Source organism: Macrotis lagotis, chromosome 2 (genome assembly GCF_037893015.1).
Source record: "Macrotis lagotis isolate mMagLag1 chromosome 2, bilby.v1.9.chrom.fasta, whole genome shotgun sequence".
NCBI classification, from domain to species: Eukaryota; Metazoa; Chordata; class Mammalia; order Peramelemorphia; family Peramelidae; genus Macrotis; species Macrotis lagotis.
This window is the reverse complement of record NC_133659.1, coordinates 324,459,879-324,481,973: the sequence shown is the minus strand read 5'-3', so window position 1 is coordinate 324,481,973 and position 22,095 is coordinate 324,459,879. Positions and strand designations below refer to the sequence as shown.

General features: G+C 37.8%; 1 protein-coding gene across 1 annotated transcript in view; it reads right to left on the bottom strand.

The window, feature by feature from the left end:
* The window catches only part of POLR3B (RNA polymerase III subunit B), a 136,426-nt gene that overhangs the window by 67,404 nt on the left and 46,927 nt on the right, over positions 1-22,095 (bottom strand). Inside the window, exon 13 of the mRNA XM_074226765.1 lies at positions 7,199-7,360. Within this exon, the coding sequence (XP_074082866.1) occupies positions 7,199-7,360 (162 nt within the window). The remainder of the gene's footprint in view (positions 1-7,198; positions 7,361-22,095) is intronic.

Sequence of the window (22,095 nt, the reverse complement as noted above, 5' to 3'; positions counted from 1 at the left end):
ACCCCCCCTCAAAAAACAAGCCCCAGTCTCACAAGTACAAGAAGAGGGAAGGATGGCTTGGCATCACTTTGAAGAAAAAGACATGTGTGGAGGAGGTCAGTGCAAGTGCAAGTTCAATGAGTGACATGGCCATCAAGAAATGTGGTGCAATTGTGGGTTGCACTGAGGAAGGTGCAGCTCCCAGGAATAGGGAGGGGACAGTCCATTGTCCTGTCTTCATCAGAGATCACCTGGCACAATATGTTTCTTTTGGGGTACTATGATTTAAAGACCTTAAAGATTTATAGGCCTAAAGGGGTCTAGAAGAGGGCAATCAGAAAGACAAAAGTCCAAGTCAGATGAGGCCCAGTTAAAAGTACTGGGCTTCCTGAAGTCAAAGGAAGTTTCATTATGAATGGGATAGCCATCTTCAAATATCTGAGAGGCTGTATTGTAGAAAAACAACCAATGGATGAGACTTCCTCTGTTTGGCTTCATAAATCAGTACAAGGCTGAGGAACTCAGAGTTAATATTGGGGAGGCTATGTAGAAAAGCCAAAGTAGAATGGCTTGCCTTAGTAAGTAGTGGATTGGTTCCCTTTTGCTGGGAAGTCTTCCAGCAGAGATTGGATGTCCACTTGCAAAGAATGTGACAGTAAGAAATGGGTTGAATTAAATGGTCCCTTGAACCTCTCCAATTCTGTGATTTTTGTGACTGTGCCAGCCAAAAAACCATAGTCTAGTTGCCTCAGCCCCAAACTGAATTCCTGATAAGAGATGACAGTGGAGAGCCTAGAAAGTGTGTATGGATAGGGCGGAGCCAAGATAGCAGAGTAAAGGCAGGAACTTGCCCAAGCTCTCCCTTAAACCCCCTCCAAGTACCATTTAATAACGTTTCTCAACAAATTCTAGAGGGGCAGAATCCACTAAAAGATGGAGTGAAACAACTTTCCAGCCTAAGACAACTTACAAGGTCCCCAGGAAAGGTTTGTTGCATCAAAGTGAGAAGGGGATGCAAGCGCAGCCCAGGCCCTAGCAAATCAGGAGCAGGCCTGGGGTGAGTGAAGCACGGATAGTTTCCAGATCTCTCAGTCCACAGATATCATGGACAGCTTAGAAGGCCAGCAGGGAAGATGTGTCGCACCTGGGTGAAAAGTCCCTCTCAGCCTGCACCAACAGAGCGTCTACCCCAGCAAACCAGGAGCAAGCTGTGGGAGCCACTGAATCAACAGTGGCAGCTGCTTCTGGAGCTCTCAGCTCTGTAACGGTAAGGGGGTCAGACAAGTGGTCAGAAGAAGATTGCAGAGAAAGTGGTAGCTCTTGGCGAGCACCAAGGCAGGACGCTACTGCTTCACCCCTACTCAGACTCAAAGTTCCAGGGAAGAAAAAGAATGCTTGTGGTCACTCACAGACTACAGCACAGCCAGGAGAGTGGTAAAAACTGCTTTTTAGAGGAGCATCCCTTCAAGGAAGAACCAAAACTGTATAGGTCCCCAGAAGGATGCCTGTAGCTTAGGACAGTGCACTCTCCATGCTAGAAGCAGAGCCCCTCCTCAACAAAGAGTTAACAATAAACATCACAGGCTAGGAAAATGAGCAAGCAACAGACAAAATCTGACCATAGAAAGTAAATAGGTGACAAGGAAGATCAAAACACACTCAGAAAAAGATAACAAATTCAAGTTTCCTACATCCAAATCCTCCACAAAAAAAAAAATGAGTTGGTCTCAGGCCATGGAAGAGCTTAAAAAGAAATTTAAAAATCAAGATAGTGAGATAGAGGAAAAATTGGAAAGAGAAATGAGTGATGCAAGAAAATCATGAAAAAAGTCAACAATTTGGTTAAAGACACCAAAAATACTGAAGAAACACAAAATACTAAAGAGACACAAAAAAATACTAAAGAAAATAACACCCTAAAACAAGCCTACGTCAAAGGTTAAAAAAGATACAAAAAATCAATGAGGGGAAAAAGGCTTTAAAAAGCAGAATTGTCCGTTTGGAAAAAGAGCTACAAAAATCATTGAAGAAAAAACTCCTTACAAAGTAGAAGTGAGAGGCAGCTAAGGTAGCATAGTGGATAGAGCACCAGCCCTGGAGTCAGGAGGACTGACCTCAGACACTTAATGATTACCTGGCTGTGTGGCCTTAGGCAAATCACTTAACCCCAGTGCCTTGCAAAGCAAACAAAAGTAGAAGTGGCCAAATGGTAAAGCAGATACAAAAGTTCAATATAAAAAGGATTTCTTAAAAGTCAGAATTGAGTGAATGAAAGCAAATGACCATGAAAAATCAAGAAACAATCAAACAAATAGAAAAGAATGAAAAAAATAGAAGACATGAAACATCTCACTGTAAAAACAACAGACCCTGAAAATAGATCCAGGAAACATACTTTTGAGAGCCTAGACATCATCTTTCAAAAATTATCAAGGAAAACCATTCTGACATTATAGCAGCAAAAGGGAAAATAGAAATCGAAAGAATCCACCGAACCTCCTGAAAGAGATCCCACAGTGAAAACTCCAGGAATATTATAGCCAAATTCCAGAGCTCCCAGGTCATAGAGAAACTACTGCAAGTAGCCAGAAAGAAACAATTCAGTTATTGTGGAGCCACAGAAAGGATTATGCAAGATTTATAGCATCCTATTACTAGGAAAAAGAATATTCCAGAAGGCATAAAAGCCTGAATTACAACCAGCAAAATTGAGCAAACTCTTTTGGAGACATTCAAGGAAAAAGGGGACTTTCAAACTTTTCTAATGAAAAGATCAGAGCCAAATAGAAAATCTGATCTTCATATAAAAGACTCAAGAGATGCACAAAAAGATAAATAGGAAAGGGAAACCATAAGGGACTTAAGGATGCTAAACTGTTTATATTCCTTCCTGGAAAAAAAAGATACTAATAACTCATACAAACTTTCTCATTAGGTTAGTTAGAAGGAGTATGTATTGACAGAGGGCACAAGTGTGAGTTGAATATGAAACAATGATATTTAAAAAAAAAGAAAATTAATGGGTAAGAGGAATGTACTGGAAGAGGGGGTAAGAGGAAGGGAGAATGTAGGAAAATATTTCAAATAAACGAGGAAATAAAAAGTTTTCACAGTGGAGTAGAAGAGGAGGAAGGGGAAGGGGAGTGTGTGAATCTTAATCTCATCGTTGGCTTAGAGAGGGAATAACATATACAATCAATTGGGTATAGAAATCTATCTTACTCCACAGGAAAGTAGGAGGAGAAGGAGATAAGAGAAAGGGAGGGAGGGGCAGCTAGGTGGCTCAGTGGATAGAGCACCAGCCCTGGAGTCAGGTTCAAATCTGGTCTCAGACACTTAATAATTACCTAGCTGTGTGGCCTTGGGCAAGTTACTTAAACCCATTTGCCTTGCAAAAACCTAGAGAGAGAGAGAGAGAGAGAGAGAGAGAGAGAGAGAGAGAGAGAGAGAGAGAGAAAGGGAAGGCAAGTGAGGGAGTGTTATGGAAGGGAGGCAAAACACTTTTGATAAAGGACAGGGTAAAAGAAGAGAAGAGAATAAAAAGAATAAGGGGAAAATAGGACAGAGGGAAATATAGTTTAGCAATAGTAACAATGAAAAAATATTGAGGCCAAGTTTCTCTGAAAAAGACTTCATTTCTCAAATATATATAAAAAGTTGAGTCAAATTTATAAAAATAAGGGTCATTCCCCAATTGATAAATGATCAAAAGATATGAACAGTTTTAAGATGAGGCTACCAATGCTACTGCCATATTTAAAAAAGATTTCTAACTATTGATTGGAGAAATGTAAATTAAAATAATTCGAGGTATTATCTTATAACTATCAGACTGGCAAATACAACAGAAAAAGAAAATGACAAAAGTTGGAGGGGATGTAGGGAAAATAAGATATTAATGCATTGCTGGTGGCTATATTAACTGATTCATAGAGAAATTTGGAACTATGCCCAAGGGTATAAAACCATGAATTCCCTTTGACCTAGTAATGCCACTATTAGGTCTGTATGCCCAGAAATAAAAATAAAAAGGAAAAGAACCCATGTGTCTAAGAATATTTATACCAGAGTGGCTAGGTGGCTCAGTGGATAGAGCACTGGCCCTGGAGTCAGGAGTACCTGAGTTCAAATCCAGCCTCAGACACTTAATAATTACCTAACTGTGTGGCCTCGAGCAAGCCACTTAACCCCATTACCTTGCAAAAACCTAAAAAAACAAACAAACAAACAAACAAAAAAGAATATTTATACCAGCTCTTTTCTGGTGGCAAGGAATTGGAAAATGAGGGGCTGCCTATCCCTTTGGGAATGGCTGAACAGATTGTGGTTCGTGATTATGCTAGAATACTATTCTGCTATAAGAAAGGATACTCTCAGAAAAACCTGGAAAGATTTACTTGAGCTAATGTAAAGTGAAATATACTGTGTATATAGCAATAGCAATATTGATCAGTTGTGAATGACTTAGCTTTTCATAACAATACAGTGATCCAAGACAACTCCAAAGGAGGAATGATTAAGAATACTATCCATCCCCAGAGAAAAAGCTGATGGTGTCCAAATACAGACTGAAGTATACTATTTTTTTTACTTTATTTTTCTTTCACAACATGATTATTATTGAAATGTTTTATATGACTATGCCTTTATAACCTGAAGCAAACTGCTTGCTTTCTCAATAAAGTGAGGTGGGATGGGAAGAAGATAATTTGGAATTCAAAAGTTTTCAAAACAAATGTTAAAAATTGTTTTTAAATGTAAAATACTAAATTAAATAATATATTAAATTGTATGAAATATATTAAATACTAAATTTTAAAAATAATAATAAAAGAAAGAACTGTGCATGGATTAGAAGATCAGACATTTAAATGGGTGATGAAGGTCCCTGGTGGGGGGCGCCAAGGTAGTAGAGGCAGCAGTCAGATTTGGAGCTATACTCTCTAAACATGTTCCTCAAAGATCTGGAAACTCTCCAAAAAGAGATGGTATGAGTAAGGTGCTAAACCTCAAAGACATCTCAATGAGATGACAGCCAAACATGCCTTCAGGATACTTTGCAAGAGCTGAAAAGTGAGTATGTAGTTGTTTCTGGGGATAAGAAAAGGCTTCAGACTTATTACTGGAAGCCTGGAAAAATCCAAGATTTAAATCTTTGGGAGTCTTCAGGTACTTTACATATGCTCCATGGCTATCTTGGTATTTAGGACTTTGTGAAAACAAACTCATTTAAAATTAATTTTGAACACCAAATTGACTTCATCTCCTAAATGGGTTCAATAAGCCTTCCTTAGGAAAATATTTTCAAAGCAAAGGGCAGAGTAGCTGAAATAAAATTACAAAAATAAAGGAAAATAGTTATATCTTATATCAAGTAGTTGACATATTATTCTTCTCCATTTAAAGAGAAAAACTAAACTGGTTGTGTTGGCATATGCCTATAACTTCTGCTCCTAGGGGACCATGGTCGGTAGATCTCTTGGCTTAGGAGATCTGAGCTGCAGGGGGCTACACTCATTAGGTGTCCACTCTAAATTCAACATTAACATGAGCAGCCCCCCTGAACAGGAAGGGGAAGGGGACCACCAACAGGTTACCTAAAGAGGAGTATACTGACCAAAGAGTGGGGACTGAGTATCTGAGAAGCCCCCAGAACTTCCAGCCTGAAAGAGACAAGGAGTTTAGTCTTTGAAAAATAAAACAAAATAAAATTAAGGAGGAAAAACTAGTAGTGGTGGGGAAGGGGGTTGGGAGGGAAAGAGGCAGTCAGGTGGTGCAGATTGATTGGCCTGAAGTCAGGAAGACTCATCTTCCTCAGTACAAATCCAGTCTCAGACACTTCCTAGCTGTGTGACCCTGTGCAAGTCACACTTTGTTGCATCAGTTTCCTCATCTAAAGAGGAAATAAATAAAATGAGCTAAAGAAATGACAAGCCATTCCAGGATCCTTGCCAAGAAAGACCCAAATGAAGCCAGAAGAGTCAGACAAAATTGAAAAATGACAACGATACAGCAACAAGCAGGAGGAGAAACCCACTGGAAGACTGATCTTTTCAAGGCAGTCTGAACTGAGAGGTGCAACCTGTTTTGGGAATCCTTTCATAAAGTTCAGTAGAAAGCAATCATTAAAACAAATCTATGCCACTAAGATCAAGAAAGAGTGATGATTTTTTTTCTACCCACAAACATATAAACATATATGTAAGTATGTAATTTTTAAAATTGTTGTAAAACATGAAAAAAGAAGTCTATGTTCAAGAAAGTCCAGTCTGGTAGTTATAGGCAGAGGAAACAGAAAGCTATCATGTCTTTTTGAGAACAATTACTCGAATCTTAGAAAATCCACATGATAACCTAGAATACCCCAAGGAGCACTTGCTCCCTCTGCCTGGCCCAACAGGTTTTCTTCTTGACCCTCTTCAGCCCTTCATCCCTGACTAGTATGAAGTCTATGGAAAAGAGCCCCAGAGATTTCACCAGTTTTTTCCCAGTCTTCTTTCACCACTCTCAGATCAGAGGATGGAGCTGGCTGGTGTGTCCCAGACCAAGACTAGCCCTTATCTCAGTTCTGACTTCAAAGGCAGCTCCCCCCCACTCCCACAGGGGATGTCCTGTGTTGGACCAACAAGTTTGTCCTCGATTATTGCATTATAAAAGGAACTGATACTGGGATGACAGTGGTAGCAAAATCCCATCTATAAAGCTAATTTTATGTCTGGTGTACAAAAAGTAAGCTAGCTTTTATCTGATGAACTTGTAAATTTTTTTTTTAAAGACTGAAAATATATGTGATAAAGCTTCCTGAATGGGTCTGGGGCCCTACACACAGCAGCTGCCACAGCCCAAACTCACAAATGGGTGCAGCAGCTGAAGACTTTACACCTGCAGTAAAATGGATGTTATATTGTTTTGCACAACAGCTGAACAATCAAGAGATCTAAATGAGTTGATGTTATCTCAATTTAATGTTCACCAAAAAATTAAAAAAAGGTTTCATTAACAGAAGGGAAGAAGGCAAAAACAAGAGATAAAATTTGCTTCCTTTTGAAGCAGAAAGAAAATTCTTAATAACTTCTAGACTGCTGATTTACTCTAAAAATTGAAGTTAGAAAATAAAAAGAATCCTAGTAAAAAAATTACTGTATATGTCATTCTTCTCAAAGACAAGTGAAAAAACAAGCTACTATAGGAACAAATTTCCCACTAAGTGGCTACTTACAGTGGAGATGGCATTGACCATGCCATTGGTGATCTGATCTTGGCGCATATGTTTTACTACATCAAACTGAGCGGCCCTTTGCTTGGGAATCACTTGATCGGCAATCTTCTTCAATTCAGAATTAAATTTTTTAAACAAGTCTTCAAAAAGAAGAGAGAGAAGCTGCAAATAAAAGCACAAAAACAGAAAATGCCATTAAAAAAAAAACATGTTTTTACTTCTTTTATAGATAGGCTTGTATCAGGAGTATAGCTCTGCTGCAAAATAGGGGAAATGCTGGACCTGGAATCAGAAAGCCTGGTTTTGAATTCCTGCCACTTATTAACTGTGTAACCCTGGGCAAATCATGTCACTATGATCTCTAAATTCCCTTCTAGAGGTAATACCTGAGTGTCAAGCACTCAAAAAAACAACCTTCATTCATCAAAAAAAAAATTACTAAAATATGTAAAAATTGAACTTAAGTATTTCTTGAGCTTATTATTGGAGACACCGAAGATAACAACATGTGCCTGAACTGCAGGCAAATGCAATCTAATTAGAATTGCCCAAACAGAACAACTCAGAGCACCAGGAAAGCAGATGTTCTAACCAGTCACTTGGAGCTGCTGTCAGACCTTGAGCTAAGGGCTGGGGATACAAAAAGGGAGAAAAGCTTGTTTCTGTCCTCAAGGAGCTCCCAGTCTAAGGGGGAGATAGAAGAAGCAAAGCTTTATGTGTAAGGATCCATAGTGTTTACAGTCCTGCTGAGGAGACTGAAAGAAAGGCTGCCATGAAGGACTCAGGGGATAGTTATGAAGCACTTGCCAGTCAGATCCTCATGACGTAGGCTTAGAGGAAAAAGGCCTCAACAAAGAGGTGACTGGCTGGGCCTTCACACAGATTTTGGACTTGGGTGAATAGTAAAAATTCACAATGTTGGAGAAAAATGTGAAGATTTGTATGAATTGATGGAGAGAGAAATAATCAGTAACCAAAAAAAAAAGTGGTGATGACTTCAGCAATGTGAAGGAAAAAATCCCTAAAGGGAAGCTGAACTCTATGTGACTAAAAACAATAATAGTTCCCTGGGCAATGGTAAGGCAACATCCATCCCCTTCTTAAGAAGGTGAGGAGCCACTAGGACACAGCATCACCTACAAGGTCAGGGGCAGGGGAATTCCAGGAACAATTACATGTGTCCTCAAAGTCATACTACAGCAATAAGCTTAAAAATACAAAAAGATTTTTGAAACACCCTATATAAAACTGGAAAGTGTCAGTAAAATTTCTTCTAAAAATAACATTTCTATAGCAATTTAAGGATTGTAAAACACTTTCCTTCCAAGAGCTCTTTGAGGTAGGAAATCCAAACATTGTACTCATTTTACAATGGAGAAAATATGATCTGAACCCAGGTCTCTGGGTTTCAAGCCCAGGACTCATCCACTGTACCACACTGCCTCTACAATACCACAAAATGAAAGCAAAGTGTGGAAACCTGGATTGTTTCTGAGGGATGATAGCCTGAGGCTGTTATCAAGGAGTAGTGAGAGAGGAAGCTGGAGAAGTAAGGGGAGGGGAAGGCAAAGCAATGTTTGAAACAAGGGGCCACTCTCTACCTATGTGACTGCAAATGGAAGTATTGTTGCTTAAACTCAAAAGTATTCATGCTAGTCCCTCTGCACATTCTACATTCCAACTATTGACCTCAGGATATAACAAGAATCAATAACAACAAAATCCAAAAAAAAAAAAAAAAAAAAAAAAAATAGAAGAAAATCTGAACTATTTCATTGAAAAAACTGACCAGGAAAATGGGTTGAGTAAAGATAATTTAAGAATTACTGGAAGGGCGGATAGGGGGCGCAGTGAATAGAGCACCTTCAGGAGTTCAAATCCGGTCTCAGACATTTATAATTGCCTAGCTGTGTGGCCTTGGGCAAGCCACTTAACCCCATTGCCTTGCAAAAGAAAACCTAAAAAAGAATTACTGGACATCTTGAAAGCCATGATCAAAAAAAAAAAAGCCTAAGACCTCATAGTTAAAGAAATTAAGGAAAACTGCCCTGATAATCTAGAACCAGAGAGTAAATTTTAGAAATTAAAATAATCCACCAAAGAGATATGAAAATGAAAACTCCAAGGAACATTATAGCCAAATTCCAGGGTGCCCAGATCAAGGAGAAAATAAAGCAAGGAAAAAATCACTGAGCCAGTCAGAATTATACAAGATTTAGCAGTTTCTACTTTAAAGAATCAGAGGGCTTAGAATAATCTTCTGGAGGGAATGGAAGCTAGGAATACAACCAAGAATCACCTCCCCTCAGGAAAACTGAATATAATTGTCCAAGAAAAAATGGACATTTAATTAAAGAGAGGACTTTCAAGCATTCCTGGTGAAAAGATCAGAGCTAAATAGGAAATATGACTTTCAAATACAAGACTCATGGGAAGTATAAGAAGGTAAAAAAGAAAAATTATAAGAGATTCAAAAAAGCTAATTTGTTTACATTCCTACATAAGAAGGTGATACCTATAACTACTAAGAATCTGATCATTATAAGAACAGTTAAAGGTGGGGCAGCTAGCTGTCCCAGTGGATAGAGCATGGACCCTGGAGTCAGGAGTACCTGAGTTCAAATCTGGCCTCAGACACTTAAGAATTACCTAGCTGTGTGGCCTTGGGCAAGCCACTTAACCCCATTGCCTTGCAAAAACCTAAAAACAAAAACAGTTAAAGGTGTGTGTATAGAGAAAAGGCACAGGTGTAAGATAATTATGATGGGATGTTACCCAAAAATGAAATTAAGGGGTAAGAAAAAAGAGAGGCACTGGGAGAATGGGAAGGAGAGACTGACTAAAAGCAAATTATCTATTATATGAGATGCAAAAGAGCTTTATAGTGAAGGCGAAATGGGACGGGAATTAAAGAATGGCAGTAACACAAACCTTAACTTCATAGGAACTAACTCAGAATCACATTCAGTTGAGAACAGAAATCTATCTACCCTTCAGAAAAGTAGGTGGGGAGAGCAAAAAGGAGAAGGGGAAAGGAGCTGATAAAAGGGGGGAATTGGTGAAGGTGATGGACAAGAGTAAACAATTTTGAGGAAGTACTGGGTGAAAAGAGAGCAGGAGAGGAGGGGAAAAAGAAGTGGGGGGGGTGATGGTGGTAGAGAAAGTAATATGGAGGGAAATACATAAAACAGATAGCAAAGTGTATTAAAAAATAGAAACTAACAATATCTTGTTTATAAGAACACTTGAAGCAAAGTACAGAGACACAGAGTAAAGGTAAAGGGCTGAAGTAGAATCTAATAGAAGTAAAAAAAGTTGGGGCAGCAAACATTATCTCAGACCCAGCAAAAGCAGTAATCGTCAATTAAGAAAGATAAGCAAGAAAATTACATGTAACCAAAATTTTTTAAAAGTACCATAGACAATGAAGTAATATCAATGCTAACCATATGCACAAAGCCAATTCAACATCAAAATTCTTTAAGGAGAAGTAAATGAGTTACAAGAAGACATAGGACATGGGGGGGGGGCTCAACTTTCAAGATGGAGACAGGAGAAGAGCCTCTCCTAGGTGCTCTCTCCAAAATATTTCAAAAATCTTAAAATTATGACTCTAAATTTTTGAGAGACAGAACCCACAGAAAGATCCAGTGAGGCAATTCTCCAGTCCAAGATAACCTGGAAAACAGTGGAAAAACTCAGTTCCAAAGGGTTAGAGGGGCAGCCCAGCCAGAAGGAAAAAAACTTCAGCCTCCTGGGAACAGCCCCAGGGCACCTTGGGGAGCCTGGCTCCCAGTAGCAGAAGCAGTTTGCTGACCTGCACCCCAGGAAGAAGCAAGTTGGAAGATCAGCGGAGAGAATTCTGCCAGAATGAGCACAAAGCCCAGGCCATGAGTGCGGTGGCAGCACTTAGCACACACAGCCTGGCCGGCAGCCCCAGATCCAGGAAACGGAAGCAGGTGAGGAGACTCCAGGTAGCTATGCCCTGAGAGCTCAGCCCAGCAAAGGTAAGGGAGTAGAAGGAGACTTCCGAGGTCTGTCCTCTGTCCCTGGGACAGGGCTCTGAGGCTCTGACCATATTCAGATCCTCATCACAATCTAGGGCCCCCCATAAAACAGGGACCTCCCTCCCTCAGCCCTGTGGCAGAGGGGTGTGCTTGTGGTCATTCACAGATCAGGAGAGCAGTCAGAGCCTCACACACACTGAGGTCCTTGTGGGAATGTCCCAATAAAACTCAAAAGCTCAAGAAGCACCCCAAAACCAGGCACAGGTTGGGGAGATGAGTAAACAAACAAAAGGAACCTGACGACTGACAAGCACTTTGTCTATGAGCCCAAGGAGGATCAAAATACTCAATCTGAAGATAAGGAAGTACAAGCTTCTGCATCTAAAGACTCCCAAGAAAAATAGAATTTGGGCTCAGGCTATGACTGAGCTCAAAAAGAAAAATTGGGGAAAGAAGTGAGAGATACAGAAAAACATGAAAATGAAGTCAGCAGCTTAGCCAAGGAGATCCAAAAAAATGCTGAAAATAACATGTTAAAAACCAGCTTAGGTCAAATGGATAAAACAGTTCAAAAAGTTATTGAGAAGAATGCTTTAAAAAGCAGAATTGGCCAGATGGAAAAGGAGATAAGAAAGCTCTCTGAGGAAAACAAATCCTTCTGATGTAGAATGGAGCTAAAGGAAGCTGATGACCTTATGAGAAATCAAGACACAATACTTCAACATCAAAAGAAAATGTGAAATTGAAAAAAACAACTGATTTGGAAAACAGATTCAGGAAAGATAATTTTAAATTATTGGGATACTATAAAGTCATGATCAGGAAAAGAGCCTTGACCTCATTTTTATTTTTTTATTTTATTTTTTTTGTTTCCATGTTGTACATTGATCCAAATTAAGTGTGATGAAAGAGAAATCATATCCTTAAGGAAGAGACAAAAAGTCTAAGAGATAACAAGATCAGACAATAAGATATCTGGTTTTTTTTTTCTAAATTAAAGGGAATAGTCCTTGAACTTATTCAAACTCCATGGCTCTTTATCTGGATACAGATGGAACTCTCCTTTGCAAACAGTCCAAAATTGCTCCTGATCGTTGCACTGATGCAATGAGCGAGTCCTTCAAGGTTGATCATCCCCCCCATGTTGCTGTTCTGCTCATCTCACTCAGCATCAGTTCAAGCAAATCCCTCCAGGCTTCCCAGAAATCCCATCCCTCCTGGTTTCTAAATAGAACAATAGTGTTCCATGACATACATATACTACAGTTTGCTAAGCCATTCCCCAATTGAAGGACATTTACTTGATTTCCAATTCTTTGCTACCACAAACAGGGCTGCTATAAATATTTTTGTACAAGTGATGTTTTCACCCTTTTTCATCATCTCTTCAGGGTATAGACCCGGTAGTGGTATTGTTGGGTCAAAGGGTATGCTCATTTTTTACCTCATTTTTAAAGAATTCCTACAGGAAAATTGTCCTGATATTCTAGAAGCAGAGGGCAAAATAGAAATTGAGAGAATCCACTGATCTCCCCTGGAAAGAGATCAAAAAAAAAAAAACCCAACCCCCAGGAATATTAAAGCCAAGTTCCAGAACTCCCAAGTCAAAGAAAAAAAATATTACAAGCAGCCTGAAGGACACAATTCAAATATTGTGGAACTGCAGTCAGGATCACACAGGACTTAGCAGCAACTACATTAAGTGCTCGTGGGGCTTGGAAGATAATATTTTGGAAGGCAAAAGCTTGGAATGCAACCAGGAATCAACTACCCAGCAACACTGAACATCCTCTTCCAGGGGAAAAGGTGGACTTTCAATGAAACAGGGGAATTTCAAATGTTCCTATTGAAATGACCAGAGCTGAAGAGAAAGTCTGACCTTCAAGTACAGGACTCAGGTGAAGCATAGAGAGTGGAGAAGAAAGGTAAATTATGAGGGACTTAATGATGATGAACTGCATGTATTCTTGCATAGAAAAATGATACTGATAATATTCATATGAACCTTCTCATTTAATAGAGCGGGTAGGAGTTTTTATAGATAAGGCAGAGGAGAGAGCTGAATTTGAAGATATAATATATTGTAAAAATGGAGTCATGGCTAAAAGGGAAATATACTGGGAGTAAGAGAAAGGAGAGGTGGAATAGGCTAAGATATTTCATATAACAGATTTTTTTGCAATGAGCTTTTGCAATGATATGGAAGGGGGGAAGGCAAGGGGGAATGAGGGAACATTCACTCTTGTCAGAAATGGCTCAGAGAGGAAACAGCATATACACTCAATAGGGTATAGATATCTAGAGTAAACAGAAGAGAAGGGGGAAAAGGGAAGGGGGACGGATGTGGGTGATAGAGGAGAGGGTAGATGATAGGAGAGAATGGTCAGATATGACACATTTTTTTTTTTATTTATTGCAAGGGGCTGGGATTAGGTGGCCTGTCTGGGACCATGGGGCCAGGAGGTTGCTGTGTTTCTGGGGTGGCATGTGAACTTGGGGCCTCTTGGCTCCAGGGCCAGTGCTCTGTCCACTGCACCACTCAGCTACCCAACAGCACATTTTAGAAGAGGAACAGAGTGAAAGGAGAAAGAAAATATAATATATGGTAGTGGGGAGAAATGGATGGAGGGAATTGCAATCAGCAACAGCAACTGTGGAAAAATATGGAAGTAACTTCTGTGAGGGACTTAAGATAAAGAAGGTGATCCACCTGAGACAAGAGCTGATGTTATCAGAAGACAGACTGAAACAAATTTTTTTCTCTTTTTTTTACTTTTATTTCTCATGAGATTCTATATTTTTGTAGGGGAGGAGGTATTATGTTTACTCTTAAAGAATATTTTAGTAATGTATAAAGTCATAGTAACCAAAAAAAAAAGACCCAGTTCAGATAACCATTTGAAACAAGAACAAAAAAGACATGATAGACCGCTGAAGAAAGCTGAAGAGGAATCAAGGGGACCTAAACAGAAACTGACCAACGTTAGAGTGTAGAAGCCTCCCAACCAAAGGCAGAAAAGCAGATCCTTTTCATCCCATAATGCAAGGAAATATTCATTCAATAAGGGCCTGTGGAAACAGATTAAAAATTAATTGGAAACTTAAGTGAGTCAAAGAACAAATCATAGAAAGAATCAATACCTTATTTAAAGTGAATGACAACAAGGAGACAACATGCTAGAATTTATGGGATGTAGCCAAAGCAGTACTTAGGGGAAATTTTATATCTCCAAATGCTTACATCAATAAAATAGAGAAAGAATAAATTAATGAATTGGACATGCAACTAAAAAAAGAGTTAGAAAAAGAACAGATTAAAAATCTTCAATTAAAAAAATCTTGAAAATCAAAAAAGAAATTAATAAAATTTAAAGTAAGAGAACAACCACACAACAAAACCAGGAGATTTTTTTTGGGGGGGGGAGGACAACTCTATTAAAATAGATTGGTTACTTTGACTTTTTTAAAGAGAGAAGAAAACTAAATTGCCAGTATCAAAAATTACAAGAAGGAATTCACCATCAATGAAGCAGAAACTAAAGCAATAATTAGGAGCTATTTTGACCAATTATATAACAATAAATCTAACAATCTAAATGAAATAGGTGAATATTTTAAAAAAATATAAATTATCCAGATTAACAAGAAACCTTTAAAAACTTTAAATAACCTAATTTTAGAAAAAGAAATTAAACAAACATCAATGAGCTCCCTAAGGGAAAAAAACAGTAGTTTCAGATAGATTCACAAGTTAATTGTACCAGCCTTTAAAGAACAATTACATGCCAATACTTTTTGGAAAAACAGGCAAAGGATTAGTGTCCTAACAAATTCCTTTTATGACACCAATATTCATGACACTGATATATATGACATTGATACCAAAACCAGGAAAAGTCAAACCAGAGAAAGAAAACTACAGATCAATTTATCTAATGAATATTAATGAAAAATTTTGAATAAAATATTAGCAAGGAGAGTACAGCCTTATATCACAAAAATTATATACTCTGACCAAGTAGGATTTATACCAGGAATGCAGGACTGGTTCAATTTAGGAAAGTTATTCACATAATTGTCCACTTCAATTATAAAAATCCAACAGAAATCATATGCTTAATGTATCACAATTGATGCAAAAAAAAACTTTTAATAAAATACAACACTCATTCCTATTTAAAACACTAGAAAGCACAGGAATAAATGCAGCATTCCTTAAATTGATAAGAAGTATCTAACTAAAACCATCAGCAAGCATTATCTGAAATGGGGATAAGTAAAAAGCCTTCCCAATAACATGAGACTTGAAGCAAGGATGCCTATTATCAACACTATATTCAACACTCTACTAGAAATGCTAAGTGTGGCTATAGGAGAAGAAAAAGAAATTGAAGCAATTATACTAGGCAACAAAAAAGTAAAGCTATCACTCTTTGCAGATATGATAACATACTTAAAGAATCCTAGAGAACTAAAAAACCAGTCAAAATAATAAATCACCAGCGTGTCTCATATATTATAACAAAGTCCAGCAGCAAGAGAAAGAGAAATTACATTCAAAATAACTCTAGACAATGTAAAATACTTGAGAATCTACTTGCCAAGAAAAGCCCCAGGAACTATCAGAACACAAATACAAAATATTCTTTACATAAATTAAGTCAGATCTAAACAACTGGGAAACTATTAATTGCTCATAGGTAGGCTGCTCCTATATAATAAAAATGAAAATTCTATACAAATTAATTTACTTATTTAGTAAATAGCAAAACACTAAAAAATCATTTTACAAAGTTAGAAAATCATAACAAAATTCATTTGGAAAAAGTAAAAAAGTCAAGAATATCAAGGGAATCAATAAAAAGGAATATGAAAGAAGGTGGCTTAGTTGTTCTAGATCTAAAGCTGTATTATAAAGTGGTAATCATAAAAAAAAATAGTATTGGCTAAGAAATAGAGTGGTGGATCAGTGGAATAGATTAGGTACAGAAAACACAGCAGTAATCTAGTGCTTGATAAACCTAAAGATCTTTGGTACAAAAACCTCACTACTTGACAAGCAGTTTGGCAGAAACTAGCTGAAGATCAACATTTCACATAGTATACCAAGATAAGTTCAAAATGGGTATATAATTTAGATATAAAATGTGGTACCATAAGTAAATTTTGGGATTATGGAATAATACTTTACCTGTCAAATTTATGGAAAAAGGAGGAATTTACAAGCAAGAGAAAGAGTATTACAAAATATAAAATGGATAATTTTGATTACATTCAATTAAAAAGGTTTTGCACAAACAAAACCAATGCAGCCAAAATTAGAAAGAAAGCAGACAACTGGGGGAAAATTTTTGCAGCAAGGTTCTCTGATAAAGGCCTCGTTTCTCAAATATATGGAAAACAGCCAAATTTATAAGAATACAAGTCATTCCCCAACTCATAAATGGTCAAAGGATATAAACAGGTAGTTTTCAGATAAAGAAATCAAAGCTATTTAAAGTCATATGAAAATGCTCTATATCACTACTGATTAAAGAAATGCAAATTAAAATAATCTCATACCTATCAGATTGGCTACTATGACAGAAAAGGAAAATGACAAATGTTGGAGGGGGTGTGAGAAAATTGAGACACTAATGCTCTGTTCCTGGAGTTGTGAACTCGTTCTTTCCTAATGGTGAGGGGATATGAAAAAAGAAGACCTATGGCAGGTAAAATTTTAACAGGCAAAGATGGGAAAGGGCATTCCAGACATAGAGAATAACACAAACCAAGGATCAGGGCTAAAAAAGTGTTGACAGGGATCCTAGATGATCTAGTTTAGTTGACTACACAAAAGGCAGTACTGTGGGGGGCGGGGGGTCATTTGAAATGATGATCTCAGTGGTGGAAAATACTCATAGCTCATTGCTTTCTAGTTTCTGCTGTAAAGAGGATACATATCAACAAAGAATAAGGGCGGCTAGGTGGTGTAGTGGATAAAGCACTGGCCCTGGAGTCAGGAGTACCTGGGTTCAAATCCGGTCTCAGACACTTAATAATTACCTAGCCATGTGGCCTTGGGCAAGCCACTTAACCCCATTGCCTTGCAAAAAAAAAAAAACCTAAAAAAAAAAGGGGGGAGAGGGCCAACTTGATAGCATACCTTAAAAAGCCCATCAATGAGGAGTTGTCTGCTGCCTTTTTATTTTAAAAAGGAGATGTCTCTAGTGATGAGATTTCTTTTCTTTTTTTGCATATATAATAATGACCCTCTTTAAATTGGTTTCAACACCCTGAGAATTTGATCATGAATGGCTGTTTAAAAATTTTGTTCAGCAGTTCTAATAGAGAAATTATGTAGATTAGGTAGACTTTTGTTTAAATAAGAAATGATCTGTTTTCTCTGTTTTGGTCATAATTCCAGGCACAACCAAGCTATCACACTTTACTGCTTATTTTAAAAGATTTAGGCAACTTTTTTTTAAATCAAGGGCTATGTGCCCCACTTCTTAGAAAGTTTTAATTAAATCTGGCTTCTTTTACTAAACTATAGGGAAAGTCTACTTAATGATTTCATATGACTTCTACCTGTTAATTGGGTTTGGGGGGGGGGATTGTTCTTGGGGTGGGGGAGTTACACCCCAGCCTGTCCAAAGGTCAGTTCTACCGAATCAGTCATAAATTCCTTAACTTTTTGTGCATAAATAGCTTAATTACAATGATTTGATTAAATACTGCCTTTAACTTGTTGAAAGGCATTTCAGTGTATTGTCTAAGATTATGAGTAAAGATCATCCCATCATTGTGGGAGTTCAGTTGGAGACAGGATCTTCTGATTTGCTAAGTACTTGTTTTTAAGCTCACTTGTACCTTGGGATTCCTGTCAAAGATCTATTGAATTTAAAGACTGTGGACATGTTCTATAATATGTGAATGGCAGTGGTAGTACTTGGAGAGTTTGGCTTTGTGGAGAAGTACCATTGGTACTTCTGTAGCCATGTTTAAAACTTAATGTACTTGGAGGATTCAGCTGTATGGAAATGTGCCATTAGTATATCTGTAGTCACACCCAAAACTTGATTCAGCAATTAAACACTTGTGAATACAAAAAAAAAAAATAGGGATGATGATGTACAAAAATTAAATTCACATCAATATTTCAAATATACACAATTTCAATGGTATGTAAGAAATCAATCAGTAAGCCCTTGTTTGATCCTCTTATACCTGAGACATGATGCTAAGTTCTGTCATTCAAATAAAAGAGTGAGGCATATTTTGTCCTCACAGAGCTTGTACTCTACTTATGGAAAGCACATTCACAAAGAAGTAAACAGAGGATACACATAAACTATAGAGAGAGATGGAGGGAGGAATGAGGAAAGGCCTCCAAAAAGGGATGCCACTGAGCTATGCCTTAAAAGGCAAAGATGAGGGAAGGTTTTCCAGGACAGCTGTGCCAAGGCACGGAGATGAGGTGGAAGCTCTCATAAGACAACAGGGAGCAGGGTGATCTGGCCAGTGGAAGAAGAATGGGTCATCAGCCTGGCAAGGTCAGCTGAAGCCTGACCCTAAAGGACTCAGAAAATGCCAAATGAAGAAGTCTGTATTTTATCTTAGAGACAAGTCAAAGACTGACTTGATCAGAAGGGTGCCATGAGGCACCGTCTGCACCTCTGGAGATGGTTTCATTATTCTGGCAAGTCAGTTTGAGTGATTGGCCCATCAATGGACCTGAACCTGAAGGAAGGAGAGGCCTGTTCAGACCAGCCTCTGAGCACCTATCATTCATGCCATGAGGAAGAATGATAAATAGAACAATACTTAAAACAAAAATGAAAAGCCAATGGAAAACAACCAGCATGACATCATAATAAAAAATGATGATCTTAAACTTCAAGGTGACAAAATCAAGTATGAAAATTAGTAATAAAAGAAATATTTTTGCCATAACTTCAAAAAGGCATGTATTCATAGAGGTTTAGAATAAGCAGAAACCTTTAGAGAAGGCATCTTTCTTAACCTCCACATTTTATGTATGATAGCCTTGGTCAGATGAAATGGTGACTCCAGCCTTTCCCTGAACCCTGATCCTCTGACACCAGAAGATGGTCAGGGAGGTGCAGCAGTCCTTAATAAGTTGGCTGGACCTCAGACAAAAACCAGTGCTCCAAGTCAGGGTGTTGAGTTCACCCACCAAAATTACAAGACAGTATACTGACAAGACTAATATTGACATATTAACATCAACAATTGTCTTCTATATTTTTATTTATTGTGTTAAATGCTTTCCAAGTACATTTAATCTAGTTGGGGAAGCCCCTTTGACACTTCAACCTAAGAAGAACAGAATGACAGAACTGACAGAGCCTGCCTTCCATGGGCATATGGGCTGAGTCTTCCATGGTCATACAAGTGCCCCAATGAGGAGGAAACAAACTTTACTTGGTAAAGTCCATCGACCCAACTTCATAGAAAACTGAGGGTTCACTGAAACCAGACACAGGAAATGTCTCACATTTAAAAAGCATCTGAAGATCCTAGAGAACTACAAAAGGAAAAACTGAAAGTGGATTTGTATGCTAAGTGGGTAATCAAAGAAGGTAATGGTATTGAACTACTTGATAGAAACATCAAATGTAACTAAGGTAATCAGATTACTTTCCTATGTGACCTACAGAATCTGTCTACTTCATACTTCATATTTTGTTTCCATTAAAAGAACTTTCAAAGTAAAAGATAAAAGTCATGGAAAATAAGTGACAGGAGCAGGAAGTTTTACTCGTGAACTCTGTGTATGTTCAAGAATGAAGGGTCTTAAATAAGATGAGGTGACTGTCTTCCTGCTTTCTTTTCCACTGTAATGCTTTACAGCATACAAACACTGCTCACATGTTTTCCCATATTATAGTAAAACATTAATGTTAAAAGGCTACACAACATATGGAACACATCACGCATGTGTATAGATACTTCACTATTTTATAGAGGTCATATAATCCATATGTATACACATACATGTCAATCAGTTATAGGCTGTGTCTTTGTCCTGTTTGCTAAAAAGTGTCCTCCCTAGTTCATCCAAAGATCCTAAGGTCTTTCCAGACATTATCACACACCATGCCCATCTTATAGCCAGGCGAGGGCCTGGAGGCTGGAGAGTCAGCTTTCTCCTGATGGCATAGCCTCCACACCCCTGACCTCCAGATCACAACACCAGGTTCTCCCCATGCTCACATAGCCACCTCAAGAGAGCGAAAAGGGAGTGATGAAGCTTCATCTGAGCTCAATAAGCATGAGAAAGGGAAAAACATTGAACTTAAGTAGGAGGACATATGAAATGAACCCAATGTTGCAATTCATATATTAAAACCACGCAACTGGTGCCATGGTACTTGGCATTTCGCCACTCACAACTTCTTAGCTTATGGTTAATATGCAAGAATGATTCAATATTAGAAAAATAATTAGCAAATTAATTGATTTTTTAAAATCCCAAATCACATCAAGATGTATAAAAAACTTCTGACAAAATACAACATTCATTTGTGATAAAAACCCTACAAAAGCTATTTATTTTTTAATAAATCTTTTTTAATATGATTAAAAAGTATCTAAAACCAAAAGTTAGCATTATATGTAATTATAAAACAACAGAAATTTCTCCAATAAATATAGAAGCAAAGGCAAGGTTCTCTTCTTTCCTTTTCCCACCCCCTAACCTGGCTGTGATTCAACATAATTCTCAATATGCTAGCAATAGCAAAAAAGAGAAGATTTTTTAAAAAAAGAAATAAGCTAAGAAAAAAATGAGTTAAATCATCCCTATTTGCTGATAACATGCTCGTTTACTTAGTAAAACCCAGAAAATTAGCAAAGAAAGTAACTGAGAGAATTAACAGCTTTGACAGAGTTGCAGGCTACAAAATAAGATCAAACCATTTAAAAGTATTACTATATATCAATACCAAAATCCAAAAGGCAAAAACATAAAATGAAATCCCATTCAAAATAACTACAAAATGCATAAACTATTTGGGAATTCATCTGCCCATGTATATCAGATAAATGCTGAGTGGCAATTATAAAATGTTCCTTAAAGAAATGGCACCCTAATTAATACTAAGAATGCCCAGCAATTATGACTAAGTGATGTAAAAATAATAAAAATTACAAAATTAATATACAGATTAAATGCAATACCAAACTCCCAAAGAAATGCTTTTCAGAGTTAGACAAAATAATAAAATTAGTCAAGGAACAAAAGATCTAGAATCCCAAGAGAAATAAAGAAAAAAAGGGAGGAATGAGTACAGTGAATGGTACTTCTAATTCCCCAACTGCAGCAACTCATAACAACAAAAACATGAGTCATCCTACAACAAATGACAAAGAAATCTGACTTCTTCCAGTCTAGAGCTGCACAGGGAAAAGAAGCCTTCAGCAAAACCAGAGCCAGGAAAGGCAACAGAGCCCATGCAGTCAGTCAGCCTCCCAAGTCAGCGTCTGGGCCTCGGGCTCTCTGTCCCAGGGGGAAGGAAGGATTAGGTGGTATCAGAAAGGTTCTCAGAGAGGGATACCCCAGGGTCAGTGGCTCCAAGAGACCCTTAGAGGACCCTAAATATCCAGGCCTCTGAAACTCAAAGACACAGAAGGAGCAAAAGTCAATACAAAAACCTTGATTAAACTGCATCAGAGAGTACAGTAGGGGATATAGCCTGGTCCTATTATAAATGCCCAGCTTAGGAACTAGAACTGAAGAGATAAATTAAACACCATTCAAATTCAAAATTGTTGCTGCACTAGAGATCCTTCCAAAAGAGGAGTTGATAAGTGTAAAAACTGCACATAGTAAATTCAAGGAAAAAAAACAAGTTTTCCACAAAGACTTCATGACTACCTAGAAGA